Source organism: Ranitomeya variabilis, chromosome 4 (assembly GCF_051348905.1).
Source record: "Ranitomeya variabilis isolate aRanVar5 chromosome 4, aRanVar5.hap1, whole genome shotgun sequence".
Taxonomy (NCBI): domain Eukaryota; kingdom Metazoa; phylum Chordata; class Amphibia; order Anura; family Dendrobatidae; genus Ranitomeya; species Ranitomeya variabilis.
The window spans coordinates 683,569,475-683,590,186 of record NC_135235.1 but is presented as its reverse complement, the minus strand read 5'-3'; the positions used below and the strand labels follow the sequence as shown (position 1 = coordinate 683,590,186).

At 45.6% G+C, this 20,712-nt stretch overlaps 1 protein-coding gene across 1 annotated transcript in view; it reads left to right on the top strand.

The window, feature by feature from the left end:
* Window positions 1-19,378, top strand: part of LOC143767062 (uncharacterized) — a 219,543-nt gene extending 200,165 nt beyond the window's left edge. Inside the window, exons 2-3 of the mRNA XM_077255084.1 lie at window positions 14,743-15,836; window positions 19,362-19,378. Coding sequence (XP_077111199.1) covers window positions 15,200-15,836; window positions 19,362-19,378 — 654 coding nt within the window. The 5' untranslated portion in view covers window positions 14,743-15,199. The remainder of the gene's footprint in view (window positions 1-14,742; window positions 15,837-19,361) is intronic.
* The last annotated feature ends 1,334 nt before the right edge of the window (window positions 19,379-20,712 follow it).

The following is a 20,712-nucleotide window of genomic DNA, read 5'->3' as shown; positions in this document are numbered from 1 at the left end:
ATTAACACTTGAAGACAATTCATTACTGGAAGAATTTGTCATTTCACTTTTTTCTAGTATTTTTCTTCGGGGGCTCATTTTTGTATGTTTTGTTATAACAACACTTTGCATTTTTTATTTTTCACTATGTATGCACATTTTATATTATACTTATTATCACATAATGTCATTTCATATGTATTATCATATATGCATTGATGCGGTATTAGCCCGTTTCTTTGGGTTTTTCTCCCTTTTTGTTTTTTGTGGGTTCATTTTCGATGAACTATATATATGTATTTTTCGTCATTATATCACTTTGTATTTTTATTGTATTCATTATGTATGCACTTCTATATTATATTCATTATTACACATTGTCATTTTATATGTACTATCACATATGCATTGATGCGGTATTAGTCCGGTTCTTTGGGTTTCTTTCCCTTTCTGTTCCTCTATCCGCAGCCTTTTGTACTTACTGGTAAGCTGCCTTCAATTGCAGCTTTAGATGCGCGGACTCTATTCTGTGCTGCCGTAGTCTTTATATTCTTCAGTGTACGCCAGACCGCTTACCGGCGCATGCGCTCCATGCCAGTCAGGAAGTCCCCTTGTCTTCGGCTTCAATTTTCTGAGAGCGCATGTCCGTGACGTCAGCAGGGGATTTCCCCTTGACGTGCGCTCCCGGTGAATGCTGGGGACGGGGAATTTACTTTCAGCTGGTTTGGGCGCGCCTGCGCACTTTAGGGACGCTGGTCTATGGGCGCTACTATATAAACACCAATTTCTGGGCATTTGTTATTCCCTCTTTGAGAAAGCAACGCGAAACGCGTGTCAGGGGGTCTCCAAAGTCCCAGGCACCTGTCACCTCACCATGGGTAAGAAACCTTATATCTGATTATATTATTTGGCTCCTTCACTTGTTTTTTGTATGGTGGATATTTATCCAGATGGGAGCCAGCACGTGATCACATTATCATGTGCTAAATAGGAATGCTCATTTATAGCTATTTACCTTGGTGTTACACATAACTTATGTGCCTGTGATGTGGATGTTCTTGTACTAGGGTCTCCTTTTTTTCATACGTGTTTTTGTATATTACCAGTTTTTACATTTTTCTACAATAAAAATATTGATATTATAGATTTGGACTCATGTGGTAGACAATTTGGTGTTGTCTCAGGAGAAAGCTCAACGTTTTGCTAACCGCCGTCGGTGTGTTGGTTCCTGGCTTCGGGTTGGAGATCTGGTCTGGTTGTCTTCCCGTCATGTTCCTATGAAGGTTTCTTCTCCTAAGTTTAAGCCTCGGTTTATTGGTCCTTATAGGATTTCTGGGATTATTAATCCGGTGTCTTTTCGATTGGCGCTTCCGGCCTCTTTTGCTATCCATAATGTCTTCCATAGATCTTTACTGCGGAAATATGTGGTACCCGTTGTTCCCTCTGTTGATCCTCCGGCCCCTGTGTTGGTTGATGGGGAGTTGGAGTATGTGGTTGAGAAGATTTTGGATTCTCGTTTTAGGAGGCGGAGCTTCAGTATCTTGTCAAATGGAAGGGTTATGGCCAGGAGGATAATTCTTGGGTTTTGCCTATGATGTCCATGCTGCTGATTTGGTTCATGCTTTTCATCTGGCTCGTCCTGATCGGCCTGGGGGCTCTGGTGAGGGTTCGGTGACCCCTCCTCAAGGGGGGGTACTGTTATGGTTCTCAATGGCAAGAGAACATAGCCCAGCAAACATAAGAACTAGCTCTTGGAAGGATGGAAACTAAACTGACCATGAACTAAACCTGCCGCACAACTAACAGTAGCCGGGTAGCGTTGCCTACGTTTTTATCCCTAGACGCCCAGCGCCGGCCGGAGGACTAACTAATCCTGGCAGAGGAAAATATAGTCCTGGCTCACCTCTAGAGAAATTTCCCCGATAGGCAGACAGAGGCCCCCACATATATTGGCGGTGATTTTAGATGAAATGACAAACGTAGTATGAAAATAGGTTTAGCAAAATTGAGGTCCGCTTACTAGATAGCAGGAAGACAGAAAGGGCACTTTCATGGTCAGCTGAAAACCCTATCAAAACACCATCCTGAAATTACTTTAAGACTCTAGTATTAACTCATAACATCAGAGTGGCAATTTCAGATCACAAGAGCTTTCCAGACACAGAAACGAAACTACAGCTGTGAACTGGAACAAAATGCAAAAACAAACGAGGACTAAAGTCCAACTTAGCTGGGAGTTGTCTAGCAGCAGGAACATGCACAGAAAGGCTTCTGATTACAATGTTGACCGGCATGGAAGTGACAGAGGAGCAAGGCTAAATAGCGACTCCCACATCCTGATGGAAACAGGTGAACAGAGGGGATGATGCACACCAGTTCAATTCCACCAGTGGCCACCGGGGGAGCCCAAAATCCAATTTCACAACAGTACCCTCCCCTCAAGGAGGGGGCACCGAACCCTCACCAGAACCACCAGGGCGATCAGGATGAGCCCTATGAAAGGCACGGACCAGATCGGAGGCATGAACATCAGAGGCAGTCACCCAAGAATTATCCTCCTGACCGTATCCCTTCCATTTGACCAGATACTGGAGTCTCCGTCTGGAAACACGGGAGTCCAAGATTTTTTCCACAACGTACTCCAACTCGCCCTCAACCAACACCGGAGCAGGAGGCTCAACGGAAGGCACAACCGGTACCTCATACCTGCGCAATAATGACCGATGAAAAACATTATGAATAGAAAAAGATGCAGGGAGGTCCAAACGGAAGGACACAGGGTTAAGAATCTCCAATATCTTGTACGGGCCGATGAACCGAGGCTTAAACTTAGGAGAAGAAACCCTCATAGGGACAAAACGAGAAGACAACCACACCAAGTCCCCAACACAAAGCCGAGGACCAACCCGACGCCGGCGGTTGGCAAAAAGCTGAGTCTTCTCCTGGGACAACTTCAAATTGTCCACCACCTGCCCCCAAATCTGATGCAACCTGTCCACCACAGCATCCACTCCAGGACAATCCGAAGATTCCACCTGACCAGAAGAAAATCGAGGATGAAACCCCGAATTACAGAAAAAAGGAGACACCAAGGTGGCAGAGCTGGCCCGATTATTGAGGGCAAACTCCGCTAAAGGCAAAAAAGCAACCCAATCATCCTGATCTGCAGACACAAAACACCTCAAATATGTCTCCAAGGTCTGATTCGTCCGCTCGGTCTGGCCATTAGTCTGAGGATGGAAAGCAGACGAGAAAGACAAATCTATGCCCATCCTAGCACAGAATGCTCGCCAAAATCTAGACACGAATTGGGTTCCTCTGTCAGAAACGATATTCTCCGGAATACCATGCAAACGGACCACATTTTGAAAAAACAGAGGAACCAACTCGGAAGAAGAAGGCAACTTAGGCAGGGGAACCAAATGGACCATCTTAGAGAAACGGTCACACACCACCCAGATGACAGACATCTTCTGAGAAACAGGAAGATCCGAAATAAAATCCATCGAGATGTGCGTCCAGGGCCTCTTCGGGATAGGCAAGGGCAACAACAATCCACTAGCCCGAGAACAACAAGGCTTGGCCCGAGCACAAACGTCACAAGACTGCACAAAGCCTCGCACATCTCGAGACAGGGAAGGCCACCAGAAGGACCTTGCCACCAAATCCCTGGTACCAAAGATTCCAGGATGACCTGTCAACGCAGAAGAATGAACCTCAGAAATGACTTTACTGGTCCAATCATCAGGAACAAACAGTCTACCAGGTGGGCAACGATCAGGTCTATCCGCCTGAAACTCCTGCAAGGCCCGCCGCAGGTCTGGAGAAACGGCAGACAATATCACTCCATCCTTAAGGATACCTGTAGGTTCAGAGTTACCAGGGGAGTCAGGCTCAAAACTCCTAGAAAGGGCATCCGCCTTAACATTCTTAGAACCCGGCAGGTAGGACACCACAAAATTAAACCGAGAGAAAAACAACGACCAGCGCGCCTGTCTAGGATTCAGGCGTCTGGCGGACTCAAGATAAATTAGATTTTTGTGGTCAGTCAATACCACCACCTGATGTCTAGCCCCCTCAAGCCAATGACGCCACTCCTCAAAAGCCCACTTCATGGCCAAAAGCTCCCGATTCCCAACATCATAATTCCGCTCGGCGGGCGAAAATTTACGCGAGAAAAAGGCACAAGGTCTCATCACGGAACAATCGGAACTTCTCTGCGACAAAACCGCCCCAGCTCCGATTTCAGAAGCGTCGACCTCAACCTGAAAAGGAAGAGCAACATCAGGCTGACGCAACACAGGGGCGGAAGAAAAGCGGCGCTTAAGCTCCCGAAAGGCCTCCACAGCAGCAGGGGACCAATCAGCAACATCAGCACCCTTCTTAGTCAAATCAGTCAATGGTTTAACAACATCAGAAAAACCAGCAATAAATCGACGATAAAAGTTAGCAAAGCCCAAAAATTTCTGAAGACTCTTAAGAGAAGAGGGTTGCGTCCAATCACAAATAGCCTGAACCTTGACAGGATCCATCTCGATGGAAGAGGGGGAAAAAATATATCCCAAAAAGGAAATCCTTTGAACCCCAAAAACGCACTTAGAACCCTTCACACACAAGGAATTAGACCGCAAAACCTGAAAAACCCTCCTGACCTGCTGGACATGAGAGTTCCAGTCATCCGAAAAAATCAAAATATCATGCAGATACACAATCATAAATTTATCCAAATAATCACGGAAAATGTCATGCATAAAGGACTGAAAGACTGAAGGGGCATTTGAAAGACCAAAAGGCATCACCAAATACTCAAAGTGGCCCTCGGGCGTATTAAATGCGGTCTTCCACTCATCCCCCTGCTTAATTCGCACCAAATTATACGCCCCACGGAGATCTATCTTAGAGAACCACTTGGCCCCCTTTATGCGAGCAAACAAATCAGTCAGCAGTGGCAACGGATATTGATATTTAACCGTGATTTTTTTCAAAAGCCGATAATCAATACACGGCCTCAAAGAGCCATCTTTCTTAGCCACAAAGAAAAAACCGGCTCCTAAGGGAGATGACGAAGGACGAATATGTCCCTTTTCCAAGGACTCCTTTATATATTCTCGCATAGCAGCATGTTCAGGCACAGACAGATTAAATAAACGACCCTTAGGGTATTTACTACCCGGAATCAAATCTATGGCACAATCGCACTCCCGGTGCGGAGGTAATGAACCAAGCTTAGGTTCTTCAAAAACGTCACGATATTCAGTCAAGAATTCAGGAATCTCAGAGGGAATAGATGATGAAATGGAAACCACAGGTACGTCCCCATGCGTCCCCTTACATCCCCAGCTTAACACAGACATAGCTTTCCAATCAAGGACTGGGTTATGAGATTGCAGCCATGGCAATCCAAGCACCAACACATCATGTAGGTTATACAGCACAAGAAAGCGAATAATCTCCTGATGATCCGGATTAATCCGCATAGTTACTTGTGTCCAGTATTGTGGTTTATTACTAGCCAATGGGGTGGAGTCAATCCCCTTCAGGGGTATAGGAGTTTCAAGAGGCTCCAAATCATACCCACAGCGTTTGGCAAAGGACCAATCCATAAGACTCAAAGCGGCGCCAGAGTCGACATAGGCATCCGCGGTAATAGATGATAAAGAACAAATCAGGGTCACAGATAGAATAAACTTAGACTGTAAAGTGCCAATTGAAACAGACTTATCAAGCTTCTTAGTACGCTTAGAGCATGCTGATATAACATGAGTTGAATCACCGCAATAGAAGCACAACCCATTTTTTCGTCTAAAATTCTGCCGTTCACTTCTGGACAGAATTCTATCACATTGCATATTCTCTGGCGTCTTCTCAGTAGACACCGCCAAATGGTGCACAGGTTTGCGCTCCCGCAGACGCCTATCGATCTGGATAGCCATTGTCATGGACTCATTCAGACCCGCAGGCACAGGGAACCCCACCATAACATCCTTAACGGCATCAGAGAGACCCTCTCTGAAATTCGCCGCCAGGGCGCACTCATTCCACTGAGTAAGCACAGCCCATTTACGGAATTTCTGGCAGTATATTTCAGCTTCGTCTTGCCCCTGAGATAGGGACATCAAGGCCTTTTCCGCCTGAAGCTCTAACTGAGGTTCCTCATAAAGCAACCCCAAGGCCAGAAAAAACGCATCCACATTGAGCAACGCAGGATCCCCTGGAGCCAATGCAAAAGCCCAATCCTGAGGGTCGCCCCGGAGCAAGGAAATCACAATCCTGACCTGCTGAGCAGGATCTCCAGCAGAGCGGGACTTCAGGGACAAAAACAACTTGCAATTATTTTTAAAATTTTGAAAGCAAGATCTATTCCCCGAGAAAAATTCAGGCAAAGGAATTCTAGGTTCAGATATAGGAACATGAACAACAAAATCTTGTAAATTTTGAACTTTCGTGGTGAGATTATTCAAACCTGCAGCTAAACTCTGAATATCCATTTTAAACAGGTGAACACAGAGCCATTCCAGGATTAGAAGGAGAGAGAGAGAGAAAGGCTGCAATATAGGCAGACTTGCAAGAGATTCAATTACAAGCACACTCAGAACTGAAGGGAAAAAAAAATAAAAAAATCTTCAGCAGACTTCTCTTTTCTCTCCTTTCTCTGTCAATTAATTTAACCCTTTGGGCCGGTCAAACTGTTATGGTTCTCAATGGCAAGAGAACATAGCCCAGCAAACATAAGAACTAGCTCTTGGAAGGATGGAAACTAAACTGACCATGAACTAAACCTGCCGCACAACTAACAGTAGCCGGGTAGCGTTGCCTACGTTTTTATCCCTAGACGCCCAGCGCCGGCCGGAGGACTAACTAATCCTGGCAGAGGAAAATATAGTCCTGGCTCACCTCTAGAGAAATTTCCCCGATAGGCAGACAGAGGCCCCCACATATATTGGCGGTGATTTTAGATGAAATGACAAACGTAGTATGAAAATAGGTTTAGCAAAATTGAGGTCCGCTTACTAGATAGCAGGAAGACAGAAAGGGCACTTTCATGGTCAGCTGAAAACCCTATCAAAACACCATCCTGAAATTACTTTAAGACTCTAGTATTAACTCATAACATCAGAGTGGCAATTTCAGATCACAAGAGCTTTCCAGACACAGAAACGAAACTACAGCTGTGAACTGGAACAAAATGCAAAAACAAACGAGGACTAAAGTCCAACTTAGCTGGGAGTTGTCTAGCAGCAGGAACATGCACAGAAAGGCTTCTGATTACAATGTTGACCGGCATGGAAGTGACAGAGGAGCAAGGCTAAATAGCGACTCCCACATCCTGATGGAAACAGGTCAACAGAGGGGATGATGCACACCAGTTCAATTCCACCAGTGGCCACCGGGGGAGCCCAAAATCCAATTTCACAACAGGGTACTGTTGTGAATTCTGCTTTTGGGCTCCCTCCGGTGGTTGTAGGTGGTAATGCAGTTGTCCCTGGGTTGCAGTCCTGGTCAGGTGTGTCTGCTGATTGCAGTTCTGACTGGGGTATTTAGGCGTGCAGGATTCATTAGTCCTTGCCAGTTGTCCATTGTTTTGGGAGGTTTGTCCTTGCCTGGTTCCTTTTGCCTTGCTGCCAAATCTGCAAAGATAAGTGTCTGGTTTTGTTTTTTGTGGCACACATGCTGTGTGCTTAATGATTCAGTGCTATTCATTGTTTTTTTTGTCCAGCTTAGATTGTGTCAGTATTTTCTCAGTCTTGTTGGATTCTCAGGAGTTGCAGATATACATTCCATGTCTTTAGTTAGATTGTGGAATTTTTTGTATTATCTGCTGTGGATATTTTTGGAAGGATTTTAATACTGACCGCTTCTGCACCCCAAAGAGACACTTAGACCCCTTCACAAACAAAGCATTGTCACGAAGGATCTGAAATACCATCCTGACCTGTTCCACATGAGACTCCCAATCATCAGAAAAATTCAAAATATCGTCCAGATATACAATCAAGAATTTATCAATATAAGTCCGGAAGATATCATGCATGAAAGATTGAAAAACAGATGGAGCATTAGTGAGCCCAAACGGCATCACAAGGTATTCAAAATGGCCTTCGGGCATATTGAACGCAGTTTTCCATTTATCACCCTGCTTAATACAAACAAGATTATACACCCCCCGAAGGTCAATCTTTGTAAACCAACTAGCCCCCTTAATCCTAGCAAACAAATCGGAAAGCAAAGGTAAAGGGTATTGAAACTTGACCGTGATCTTATTCAAGAGGCGATAATCAATACAGGGTCTCAAGGAGCCATCCTTCTTAGCAACAAAAAAAAAATCCCGCTCCCATCGGTGAAGAAGATGGCCGAATATGCCCTTTCTCCAAAGACTCCTTAACATAACTCCGCATAGCGGTATGTTCAGGCACAGACAGGTTGAAGAGTCGGCCCTTAGGAAACTTACAGCCTGGAATCAAATCAATCGCACAATCTCAGTCCCTGTGCGGTGGAAGAGAACTGGACTTGGGCTCATCGAATACATCCTGAAAATCAGACAAAAACTCTGGAATTTCGGAAGAGGAAGAAGAGGAGATGGACATTAAAGGAACATCATTATGAACCCCCTGACAACCCCAACTAGTCACAGACATAGACTTCCAATCCAACACAGGATTATGTACCTGCAACCACGGAAAACCCAGCACGATAGCATCATGTAAATTATGCAACACCAGAAATCGACAATCTTCCTGATGGGCTGGCGCCATGCGCATGGTCACCTGTGTCCAAAACTGGGGCTTATTTTTAGCCAAAGGTGTAGCATCAATGCCCCTTAAAGGAATAAGGTTCTGCAAAGGCTGCAAGGGAAAACCACAGCGCCTGGCAAACTCAAAGTCCATTAAGTTCAAAGCGGCTTCTGAATCCACAAACGCCATCACAGAAAATGATGACAATGAGTAGACGAAGGACACAGATAACAGAAATTTAGGTTGTACAGTACTGATGGTAAATGAACTAGCGATCCTCTTTGTCCGCTTAGGGCAGACTGAAATGACATGAGAAGCGTCGCCACAATAATAACACAATCTATTCTGACGTCTGAATCCCTGTCGTTTTGTTCTAGACAGAATCCTATCACACTGCATTGGCTCAGGACTCTGCTCTGAGGACAACGCTACAGCGTGCACAATTCTGCGCTCCCGCAAGCGCCGATCAATCTGAATGGCCAAAGATATAGAATCACTCAGACCGACAGGCGTGGGAAACCCCACCATAACATCTTTAATGGATTCAGAAAGACCCTTTCTGAAAATTGCTGCTAAAGCATCATCATTCCATTTAGTCAACACAGACCATTTTCTAAATTTCTGACAATACAATTCTGCCGCCTCTTGACCCTGAGACAGGGCCAACAATGTCTTCTCCGCTTGATCCACAGAATTAGGTTCATCATATAATAGTCCTAAAGCCTGAAAAAAGGAATCTACACTAAGCAAAGCCGGATTCCCAGATTCCAGGGAAAATGCCCAATCCTGTGGATCGCCACACAGCAGGGAAATAACGATTTTAACCTGCTGAATGGAATCACCAGAGGATCGAGGTCTCAAAGCAAAAAACAGTTTACAGTTGTTTATAAAACTCAAAAATTTGGACCTGTCAGTCACCAAAAAACAAATCAGGAATAGGAATCTTCGGCTCTAAAACAGGAGTCTGAACAATATAATCAGAAATTCCCTGTACCCTAGCAGCAAGCTGGTCTACACGAGAAGCTAATTCCTGAACATCCATGCTAACACAAGACTCCTCAGCCACCCAGAGAAAAAGAGGGAAGAAAAGGCAAAGCAAACTGCAGAAAAAAAAATGACTCAACACCTTTCTTCCCTTCTTCTGAGATGCATTTAACTCATTGTTGGCCAGTTGTACTGTTATGATCCGGTGACTTTGGAGGCACATGAAACTTTCTCTGGAGTAGGTGGAAACTGTACTAACTGCAAACCCTGAACTAACACCGCAACTAGAAGTAGCCGTGGGGTGTGCCTAACAAACCCTAGACACCTCGACACAGCCGGAGGACTAAATTCCCCTATAGATAGAAATAGGAATACTACCTCGCCTCAGAGCAGAACCCCAAAGGATAGGCAGCCCCCCACGAATATTGACTGTGAGAAGGAGAGGAAAGACACACGCAGGCAGAAAACAGAATTCAGCAAAAGAGGCCACTCTAGCTAAATAGGGAAAGATAGGACAGAATACTAAGCGGTCAGTATTAAAACCCTTCCAAAAATATCCACAGCAGATAATACAAAAAGTTCCACAATCTAACTAAAGACATGGAATGTATATCTGCAACTCCTGAGAATCCAACAAGACTGAGAAAATACTGACACAATCTAAGCTGGACAAAAAAACAATGAATAGCACTGAATTATTAAGCACACAGCATGTGTGCCACGAAAACAAAACCAGACACTTATCTTTGCTGGTTTGGCAGCAAGGCAGAAGGAACCAAACAAGGACCAACACCTCCCAAAACCATGGACAACTGGCAAGGACTAATGAATCCTGCATGCCTAAATACCCCAGTCAGAACTGCAATCAGCAGATACACCTGACCAGGACTGCAACCCAGGGACAACTGCATTACCACCTACAACCACCGGAGGGAGCCCAAAAGCAGAATTCACAACACCAGACCCAGGTGCACTAAATGACAGCTTAGTGCTCACGTGCAATAAAGACAAAATATTCCGGGTTGCAATGCAGGGAGCAGCCATCCTTGTGACACATATCTCCCATTGATTAAGCAGCCATTAGCCGATTTACATATTCCCCCCTCTGCTTAAAGCCGTGGGGCTTGGCACCTTCTATTACCCAACCAGAAACCCTTTTCAGTCGCCTTTTGATAGTACATCCGTCTGTCAAAGTCAGGCCCTGTCACTGAAACTTTTTGGAACAAGGTATCATTCGACTCAGTCACGTCCTCTGATAGAGTTGCCCCCTTGCGAGACCATTATCTCCCTGACCGCCTCCACTGCTTTGTGCGACCGCAAGACTCCCTTACAGTCGAGCCTACTGTGTGGTCTGAGTCTGGCCCTTTGTCACTATGTCCGCTACAGGGTCTCCTGCCTATGCTACTCAGCACTGAGTTAACAGAGGAGTCACTACTTCTAACCCTTTTAGCTTCAGATTGAGCACTGCTAGTCTTTAGAGAACCCCTTCATCTCTCTATACCTCAGGTTGGAAGTGGTTGCCACCTTCTTTCCATGTCCTGTAGCTGTACCTTAATCTGCCATCTTTCCGGTCTCAGCTGCTCTACCTCTCGTAGGTATGTCACACGATATTCCAGGTGCATTTGCAGATTTTCAAGGCTCTCCCTTGATCCAACCATGTAGAACGGGACCATCCCATCTTCAGCTGCTACCTGGGCTTCGGCATCAGTCAGGATCCACACACTTGCCACACTAGACTTATTCACAATTTCTTGCATCACTTGACCAAGTCTTCCAATGACTTTCCTCACCAGATTTCTAGGCACTTGAACGATGTCTTCCACAAACCCCGGACGTCTTTGAGCTTTTTTCCATGCTCCAGATGTCAAGTGTCTTCCTTATTCCTCAACAGGATCATCTGTTTCATGTGAAGACAGGGTAGGTGCATATCACTCAGGATAGACACCTGCTTCACTGTGACTTCCCTAGCCGACAGTATCACCAACTGTTGAATCTCTGGTTCCCAGTTCACACTTCATTCTTCCACTGCCTTTCTAAATGCCTCATGCACAGCGTGACCGGCACAAGCATCTCTCACATCCTTGGGTACCTCTACCTTGCATTTGAAGAGCGGAGTCGCATCCTCTTCATGGACACACAGCTCCTTATTTGCGCTGGACTATTCCCTCAAGTCATCATCCATCACACGGTGATTGTCTGGTTCAGCTTTTAACGCAGACTCTCCCTGAGCTTTATACTCTTCAAGACCCCTCAACAAGATGGGTATTTGCAGCTCGACCTCCTTACCATTCTGGCACTGCCACTGTAAGTCTGCGATCACCATCTTCTTCTTAATGATTCTCTGAGCACCTGCATATCTTTCAATATGGCCTTGTTCACAGTTTGACACACTGACAAGTGACCTCTGAGCTCAGAGACTTCCTTCTCCAGCTCATCCACTCTGCGCTCAGCCACTTGTCTCAGGACCTTCTCTCGCTCAACAGTCTTTTACCGCCTCTAGGATCTCTGCTGGGTTCTCTAAACCTTTCATGTTCTCGTTCCCATACACGATCTCCCCAGCCTCGGGTTCTCTGGAGTCCTTACTCTACACTGTCATGGGGTCATACGCCTCATCATGGTTCCCTTCCCCTTCAAGAGTTTTGATGCAGTTGTCATTTTCTGCCACATTAGAGTTGAATGGTCCACCAGTCTGCTCTCCGTGACCTTTGTGGGTTTTCCCTCCATCTGCAATCAGATCGGAAGAGCGTGACAGTTCGTTCGGTAGAGTGGAGAACTCATTTTTATGGCCGTCCAGGTATATCTGGAGCTGGGCTTTGGCAACCGAGAGCTTGGACTCCCATGTGACGCATCTGATCCAGCTGCGCAGAGTTGGCAGCTTCCATACTCAACATCTTCATCCTCTCGTTCGCCAGCTGCTAACAGACCTTGTCATGCTCTTTTGCCCTTGCATCACAGTCTGGATCGGAGTCTCTAATGCTCACCCTGGAACAACAAATCCCCACTTAAACAGGTGTTGGACCCCTTTCCTGGAGCTACCCCATTTTCAGTGGTCACACATTTGGTCACCTCAGCTAAGTCCCCGAGTTGGTCAGACCCACACTTTCTTCCGGTCACCCCTAACTCTGGGACATCGACCTTAGGGGTGCTACCTCTTCCTCTTTATACATCACACCAACCGGAACCACTACAGCCACCTGCTGTGGTGGGGCTTCCTTTCCTTATGGTCATTCTAGCTCCCCCTGAACAGACACTCCCTTTTCCTCCCACAAGTCCCAAAACAATTCAAAGTCCTGAATGATTACAATAGGGTACGGCAAGTCCAGGACTACAGGGACGTCATGGCTGACAAAACTAGTGGGCGTCTCAACGGTTACCCTGGACTCCGGGTAGTCCCTAACGACCCCATGAATGCAATGGACTTCCATCTTTCTTCCGGGAATCGGATAGACAGGGAGTGTGGCGCTCACCTGGATCACAGAGCTCCATGAGTCTAGAAGTCCAGTCACGCACTCTCCATTTACTTCTACAGAACAGCTCTGTGACATCTTGTCAGATTGAAAGTCAGTACAACATCCTGGACATACTCTGTTCGAACACTGAACCCGGCAACAGTCCATCGGCCCATTCGCTGTCTCCCATTTTTTGATCATCCCCCTTTTGCGACTCCACCCCCCTTTTGAGCCACCATCCCTGTTTGGGATGCCACCCCTTTTTGGGACTTCACCCCCTTTCAGGCAACCATCCCTCCTTGGGGTGCATGCTGTGGCCTCCTCATGGCCCTCTCACCTCCTGTGCACTACAGTCTATCTGCCCCAAGAGTACCACACAGTGAGGCTCTGCAAGACTCTGCATGGCTCCACACAGCGAGGCTCTGCACTGCTCTGCAAGGCTCCACACGGCTCTGCAAGGCTTTTCTCCTCTACACAACTCTGCACGCCTCCACAAGGCTCTGCACCACTCTGCACGGCTCCACAAGGTTCTGCACTGCTCCACACGGCTCCGCTCTGCTAACTTCGAGGACACACCGAACCACAACTTTTAATCTTTATGGCCCCACCGAACCACCACCAGATGCTTGCTGTACTCCTCCCAGGTACCTTCTGTGCCAATGCCCGCAGTCTTGCACTAATTGTAACGGTCCCTCACTGTTAACTGTTGGCATCAGCCACACAGGTTCCCGGACACCTCTTATCCTCAGAGGCATCCTAGGACCACTTCCTAGAGACAGAAGAAGATGCTGCAGAAGCAGATCCCAGAGGACATTGGACACACTATATGAAAAACCCTATTATGACAAAATGTCAGAAAACCAGAGCAGTAGAAATTCCCATAAAGTCACTTCAGTTTGGAAATTATAACATTCAGTTAATGAATCTATAGGAGTAGTGACTATTTTGATTCTAAAGGCACTTTCTGGATTTTACCATTCAGTGGATGTTAGAGAGTGATCATTGCAAGTATCCCAGTTTATTACCCAATACACAGTGCCCTGATATTTTTCCAGGAGACGCACACACCATAAATTAAGTAATTAAGTGGGTTCTTCTCACTATAGTAATGCCAAATACATGGAGTCAAAATGTGGTTTAGGCACACTGCGAGGCTCAGAAGTGAGGGGGAGATTTTACTTTGGGAGAGCAGATATTGCAGGATTGGTTTATGGAAACCATGTTGTTTTCAAGAGCTTTTGAGCTACTAATAATGTGGAAACCTCTGTTTTTCCACTTACAGATGATGGACCTGAGTGGGGACTTGTTTTTTTCTGAGATGAGTAGAAGTTTTTATGACTATTATTTTCACCTGCATAACATTTTTTGGTAGATTTTAATTCCAAATTTTTGAGGCAGAATAAACATACAGTTGAACACCATGCCCCACTGGTTCATGCTATGAAATTTTCTATTAGATTAGGAACTGTCATTATCTTCGTGAATAATTCAATATTTTTAAAACACTTGCCATTTTTATCGACAGTTTAAGTAGAAATATTAAAAAATATAAAATTCAAGGATATTTTATTTAAAAAAAAATGGTTTATTCTTGGCAGATGACTTTACCAGGAGATCAGAGGAACAGCTGACCTCATCAATGTTTAAATCGGATGATCTTGAGATCCCACAGGATACAATCAAAGTGAAAGCCATTACTTCATCATCCCTTCACAGCAAAGATCTGTCATCTTATCCTTTGAAACAAGTCCTAACTTTTAATTCAATACCGACAAATAAAGAAAATCAAAGTAAAAAAATAAGCTTTAAAAAACAAACTACTCCTAAATCAAGTCATTTTCACCTTCAGAATATGGAAACAGATTTCTCCTTGAAAAGTCTGTTCTTAAACCTCAAAAAATTCACACAGCAGAGAAAAGATTTTCCTGTTCCAAGTGTGGGAGATGTTTTAACCAGAAATCAGATTTTGTTCGTCACAAGAGAACTCACAATGGGGAAAAGCCATTTTCATGCTCAGAATGTGGAAAATGTTTTAATCAAAAGTGGAGTCTTGTTATGCACCAGAGAACCCACACAGGGGAGAAGCCTTTTTCCTGTTCAGAATGTGGGAAATGTTTTATCCAGAAATCAGATTTAGTTAAGCACCAGAGAACCCACACAGGGGAGAAGCCTTTTTCCTGTTCAGAATGTTTGAAATGTTTTATCCAGAAATCAGATTTAGTTAAGCACCAGAGAACCCACACACGGGAGAAGCCTTTTTCATGTTCAGAATGTGGGAAATGTTTTATCCGGAAAACGCATCTTGATGGCCACCAGAGAACACACACAGGGGAGAAGCCTTTTTCATGTTCAGAATGTGGGAAATGTTTTAACCAGACATCAGATTTGGTTAAGCACCAGAGAATCCACACAGGGGAAAAGCCTTTTTCATGTTTAGAATGTGGGAAATGTTTTAACCAAAAATGGAGTCTTGTTATGCACCAGAGAACCCACACACGAGAGAAACCTTTTTCCTGTTCAGAATGCGGGAAATGTTTTATCCAAAAATCAGATTTGGTTAAGCACCAGAGAACTCATACAGGGGAAAAGCCTTTTTCCTGTTCAAAATGTGAGAAATCTTTTAACCAGAAATCAGTTTTGTGTAAGCACCAGAGAGCTCACACAGGGGAGAAGCCTTTTTCCTGTTCAGAATGTGAGAAATGTTTTATCCAGAAATCAGATTTGGTTAAGCACCAGAGAACTCACACAGTGGAGAAGCCTTTTTCTTGTTCAGAATGTGAGAAATGTTTTATCCATAAATCAGATTTGGTTAAGCACCAGAGAACTCACACAGGGGAGAAGCTTTTTTCATGTTCAGAATGTGGGAAATGTTTCTTATGGAAATCACATCTTGTTAGACACCAAAGAAGTCACACAGGCGAGAAGCCTTTTTTAAATTCTTAATTCCCTTTACCCCGGAGGTTGGTTTGTATGTTTGTCACTTTATGAGGCAATAACTCTGGAATGCTTCAACTGATCCCGGTGATTCTGAGGCTATTTTTTTCATGAGATATTATACTTCACGATAGTTGTAAAATATCTTTGATCTGACTTGCGTTTATTTGTGAAAAAAATGGAAATTTGGCAAAAATTTAGCAATTTTCCAACTTTTAATTTTCATGCCCTTGAATCACAGACATAGGTTACACAAAATACTTAATGAGTAACATTTCCCACATGTCAACTTACACAATTTTGGAAACAACTTTTTTTGTTAAGAAGTTATTATATTGACCAATGATTTCTTATTTTTACAACAAAATTGACAAAACCATTTTTGTTAGGGACCACATCACATTTGAAGTCACTTTCAGGGGTCTACATGACCCTCCACATACAATCCTTTTTTCGCCAGACACACACGGCCACATCATGTCCTATCCAGCTCACATCTTCTAACGCTCTGTCTGCTGCTTCTCATTGCTGACGACGTATCCCCAAATCCTGGCCCTCAACACATCCCCACACTCATTTCTAACACCCTGCCATGATGCTCTACATGTTTTCGCAATGATGATACCCTCATACCCATTCATCTTTTCCCTACTTCCCCCGGTCCCCCTACCTGGAGCACTATGGAACGCACACTATATCTGCACCAAACTGTTGAATATCCATGACCTCTTCATCACCAACAAACTCTCCTTCCTTGGCATCACTGAAACCTGGCTCACCCCCTCTGACTCAGCCTCTCCAGCTGCACTTTCTTATGGCCTCAGCCTCTCACACCCCTCGCCCCAGTAACAAACGTGGTGGAGGAGTTGGCTTGCTTCTGTCTGACACCTGCTACTTTGCCCCAATTCTGCTATCACCCTCTGCTACTCTTCCTTCATTTGAGGTGCACTCCGCCCGCATCTACTCCCCCTCCAACTTCCAACTGACTCTCATCTACCGCCCTTCCCCCCCAGAACTAGCTATCTCCACCTTTGTCGACCACTTCAACACCTGGCTACTTCATTTCCTTTCTGCTGACACCCTCACTATCATCATGGGTGACTTCAATATCCCCATTAACACTTCCTCCTCAGCTGCCTCTAAACATTTATCACTGACTGCCTCCTTTGGCCTCATTCAGTTGTCCTCTGGCCACACACTGCACCTTATCTTCACTTGCCTCTGTTCCCTTACTAATCTCATTAACTCACCCATCCCCCTGTCTGACCACAACCTACTGACATTTTCTTCCCTCTCCTCTCCTAGTGCGCAACCCCCACTCCACAAACTCGCCCACCCTCGCAGAAATCTCAAACACCTCAATTTACACTCACTCTTTTAAGGCTGAGTCACACATAACTTTTGGTGACGTAGCAACGATCCCGCTAACGATCTCGTTATGTGTGACAGCGACCAACGATCAGGCCCCTGCTGGGAGATCGTTGGTCGTTGGGAATGATCAGGACCATTTTTTGGTCGCTGATCACCCGCTGTCATCGCTGGATCGGCGTGTGTGACGCCGATCCAGCGATGTGTTCACTTGTAACCAGGGTAAATATTGGGTTACTAAGCGCAGGGCCGTGCTTAGTAACCCAATATTTACCCTGGTTACCATTGTAAAAGTTAAAAAAAAACAGTACATACTCACATTCTGATGCCTGTCACATCCCCCGGCGTCCACAGGGTTAAAACTGCTTTCGGCAAGAGCGCTGCTAATGCACGCGCTGCTGCGGAGAGCTTCCCTACACTGACTGTGTCAGCGCCGGCCGGAAAGCAGAGCACAGCGGTGACGTCACCGCTGTTGCTGCCGGCGCTGACACAGTCAGCGCAGGGAAGCTCTCGGCAGCAGCGCATGCATTAGCAGCGCTCTTGCCGAAAGCAGTTTTAACCCTGTGGACGCAGGCGGGGGCCGTGACAGACATCAGAATGTGAGTATGTAGTGTTTTTTTTTTTTTTTTTACTTTTACAATGGTAACCAGGGTAAATATCGGGTTACTAAGCGCGGCCCTGCACTTAGTAACCCGATGTTTACCCTGGTTACCCGGGTGCTGCAGGGGGACTTCGGCATCGTTGAAGACAGTTTCAACGATGCCAAAGTCGTTCCCCTGATCGTTGGTCGCTGGAGAGAGCTGTCTGTGTGACAGCTCCCCAGCGACCACACAACGACTTACCAACGATCACGGCAGGTCGTATCGCTGGTCGTGATCGTTGGTAAGTCGTTTAGTGTGACTCCAGCTTTAGTCCCTTCTCCCTCTTACAGACATAGCTTCCTTACATGACACAGATGCTAGTGCCACTTTATACAACACCACAATAACAGCAGCACTTGATTCGGCTGTCCTCCTAATGCACAGCAATACTCGTACAATCAACAGGCAGCCCTGGCTGACCAGCCTGACCAAAGAACTGAGACGGGTTTCTGAGGGGAGATGAAAGAGATCCCGTTCTGCTGATCACTTTATCGCATACAAGCAGTCCCTCACCAGCTTCAAGTCCACACTCACTGCCGCAAAACAAAATTACTTCTCATCTCTCATATCCTCCCTGTCTCACAACCCTAAACAGCTTTTCAACACTTTCAGTTCTCTACTCCATCCCCCATCACCTCCCTCTCTCCTCTCATTTCTGCTGAAGACTTTGCCTCTTTCTTTAAGCAGAAGATTGATAACATCAGAGAAAGCTTTGGCCCGCAGCCCCCAATGCCCTTCCTCTTAACTGCTCAGCCCTATTTTTCCAAAACTAGCTTCTCCACCATGACAGAAGATCAGCTCTCCACCCCTCTGTCAAGATCACATCTCACCACTTGCACACTTGTCCCGCTCCCGTCCCACCTCATCCCTAACCTCGCCACAGCCTTCATCCCAACCCTAACACATCTCTTCAACCTTTAACTTGCAAATGGTGTTTTCCCCTCATCCTTCAAACCGCCTCAATCAGACCCATCCTCAAAAAGCCTTCCCTCAACCCATCCTCTGTGTCTAGCTATCGCCCAATATCACTTCTCCCTTATGCCTCAAAAATACTGGAACAACACGTCCATCATGAACTGTCCGCCCACCTCTCCTCCTTCTCCCTCTTTGACTGGTTACAATCTGGCTTCCGGCCACCTCACTCTAATGAATCTGCCCTAACTAAAGTCACCAATGACCTACTAACCGCCAAGAGCAAGCGACACTACTCTGTCCTCCTTCTCCTGGACTTGTCCTCTGCCTTTGACACTGTGGACCATTCCCTCTTGTTCTAGATTCTGTCATCACTTGACATCACAGATTTGGCTATCCTGGATCTCATCCTATCTAACAGAAAGGACATTCAGTGTCTCCTTCTTCCACATCACCTCCTCATCTCACCCCGTCTGTCGGTGTCCCCAAGGCTCAGTTCTAGGACCCCTACTCTTCTCCATCTACACCTTTGGCCTGGAACAGCTCATAGAATCCTATGGTCTGCAGTATCATCTCTACGCCGATGACACACAGATCTACCTATCTGGACCTGACATCACCTCTTTATTGACCAAAATCCCACAATGTCTGTTTGCTATTTCATCTTTCTTTTCGACTCGCTTTCTAAAACTGAACATGGACAAAACAGAATTCATCATCTTTTCCCCATCTCACTCTACCCCTCCACCAGACCTATCCATCAATGTCAATGGTTGCTCACTTTTCCCAGTCCCACATGCTCGGTGCCGCATTGTGATCCTCGACTCTGCCCTCTCTTTCAAGCCACATATCCAAGCCCTTGCCTCTTTCTGCTGACTCCAACTCAAAAATATTTCCCAGATCCGTACATTCCTTGACCAAAAAACTGCAAAGAGTCTTGTGCACGCCCTCATCATTTCCTGTCTTGACTATTGCAACCTCCTTCTCTCTGGCCTCCCCTCTAGCACTCTTGCACCACTCCAATCTATCCTAAACTCTACTGCCCAACTAATCCACCTGTCTCCCAGTTATTCCCCAGCCTCTCCTCTCTGCCCAGCCCTTCACTGGCTTCCCATTGTCCAGAGACTCCAGTTCAAAACCCTAACTATGACATACAAAGCCATCCACAACCTCTCTTCTCCATATATCTAAGACATGGTCTCCCGGTACTTACCTACACGCAACCTTCGATCCTCTCAAGATCTTCTCTACTCCCCTCTTATATCTTCTTCCCACAACCACATACAAGACTTCTCCCGTGCTTCCCCAATACTCTGGAACTCTCTACCACAACACATCAGACTTTTGCCTACCACGGAAACTTTCAAAAGGAACCTGAAGACCCACCTCTTCCAACAAGTCTACAACCTTCAGTGATCCTCAGTCTACTCCACCGCCGCATAACCAGCTCTACATTCTCCTAGTGTATCCTCACCCATCCCCTGTAGACTGTGAACCCTCACGGGCAGGGTCCTCTCTCCTGTACTTGTGTGTGTCTTGTATTGCTCAAGTTTATTGTACTTTTCTATGTATGCCCCTTTTTCACATGTAAAGCGCCATGGAATAAATGGCGCTATATAAATGAATAATAATAATAAAATACCAAAAGTGACACCATTCTAAAAACTGCACCCTTCAAGATGCTCAAACCCACATTAAAAAAATTAATCCTTC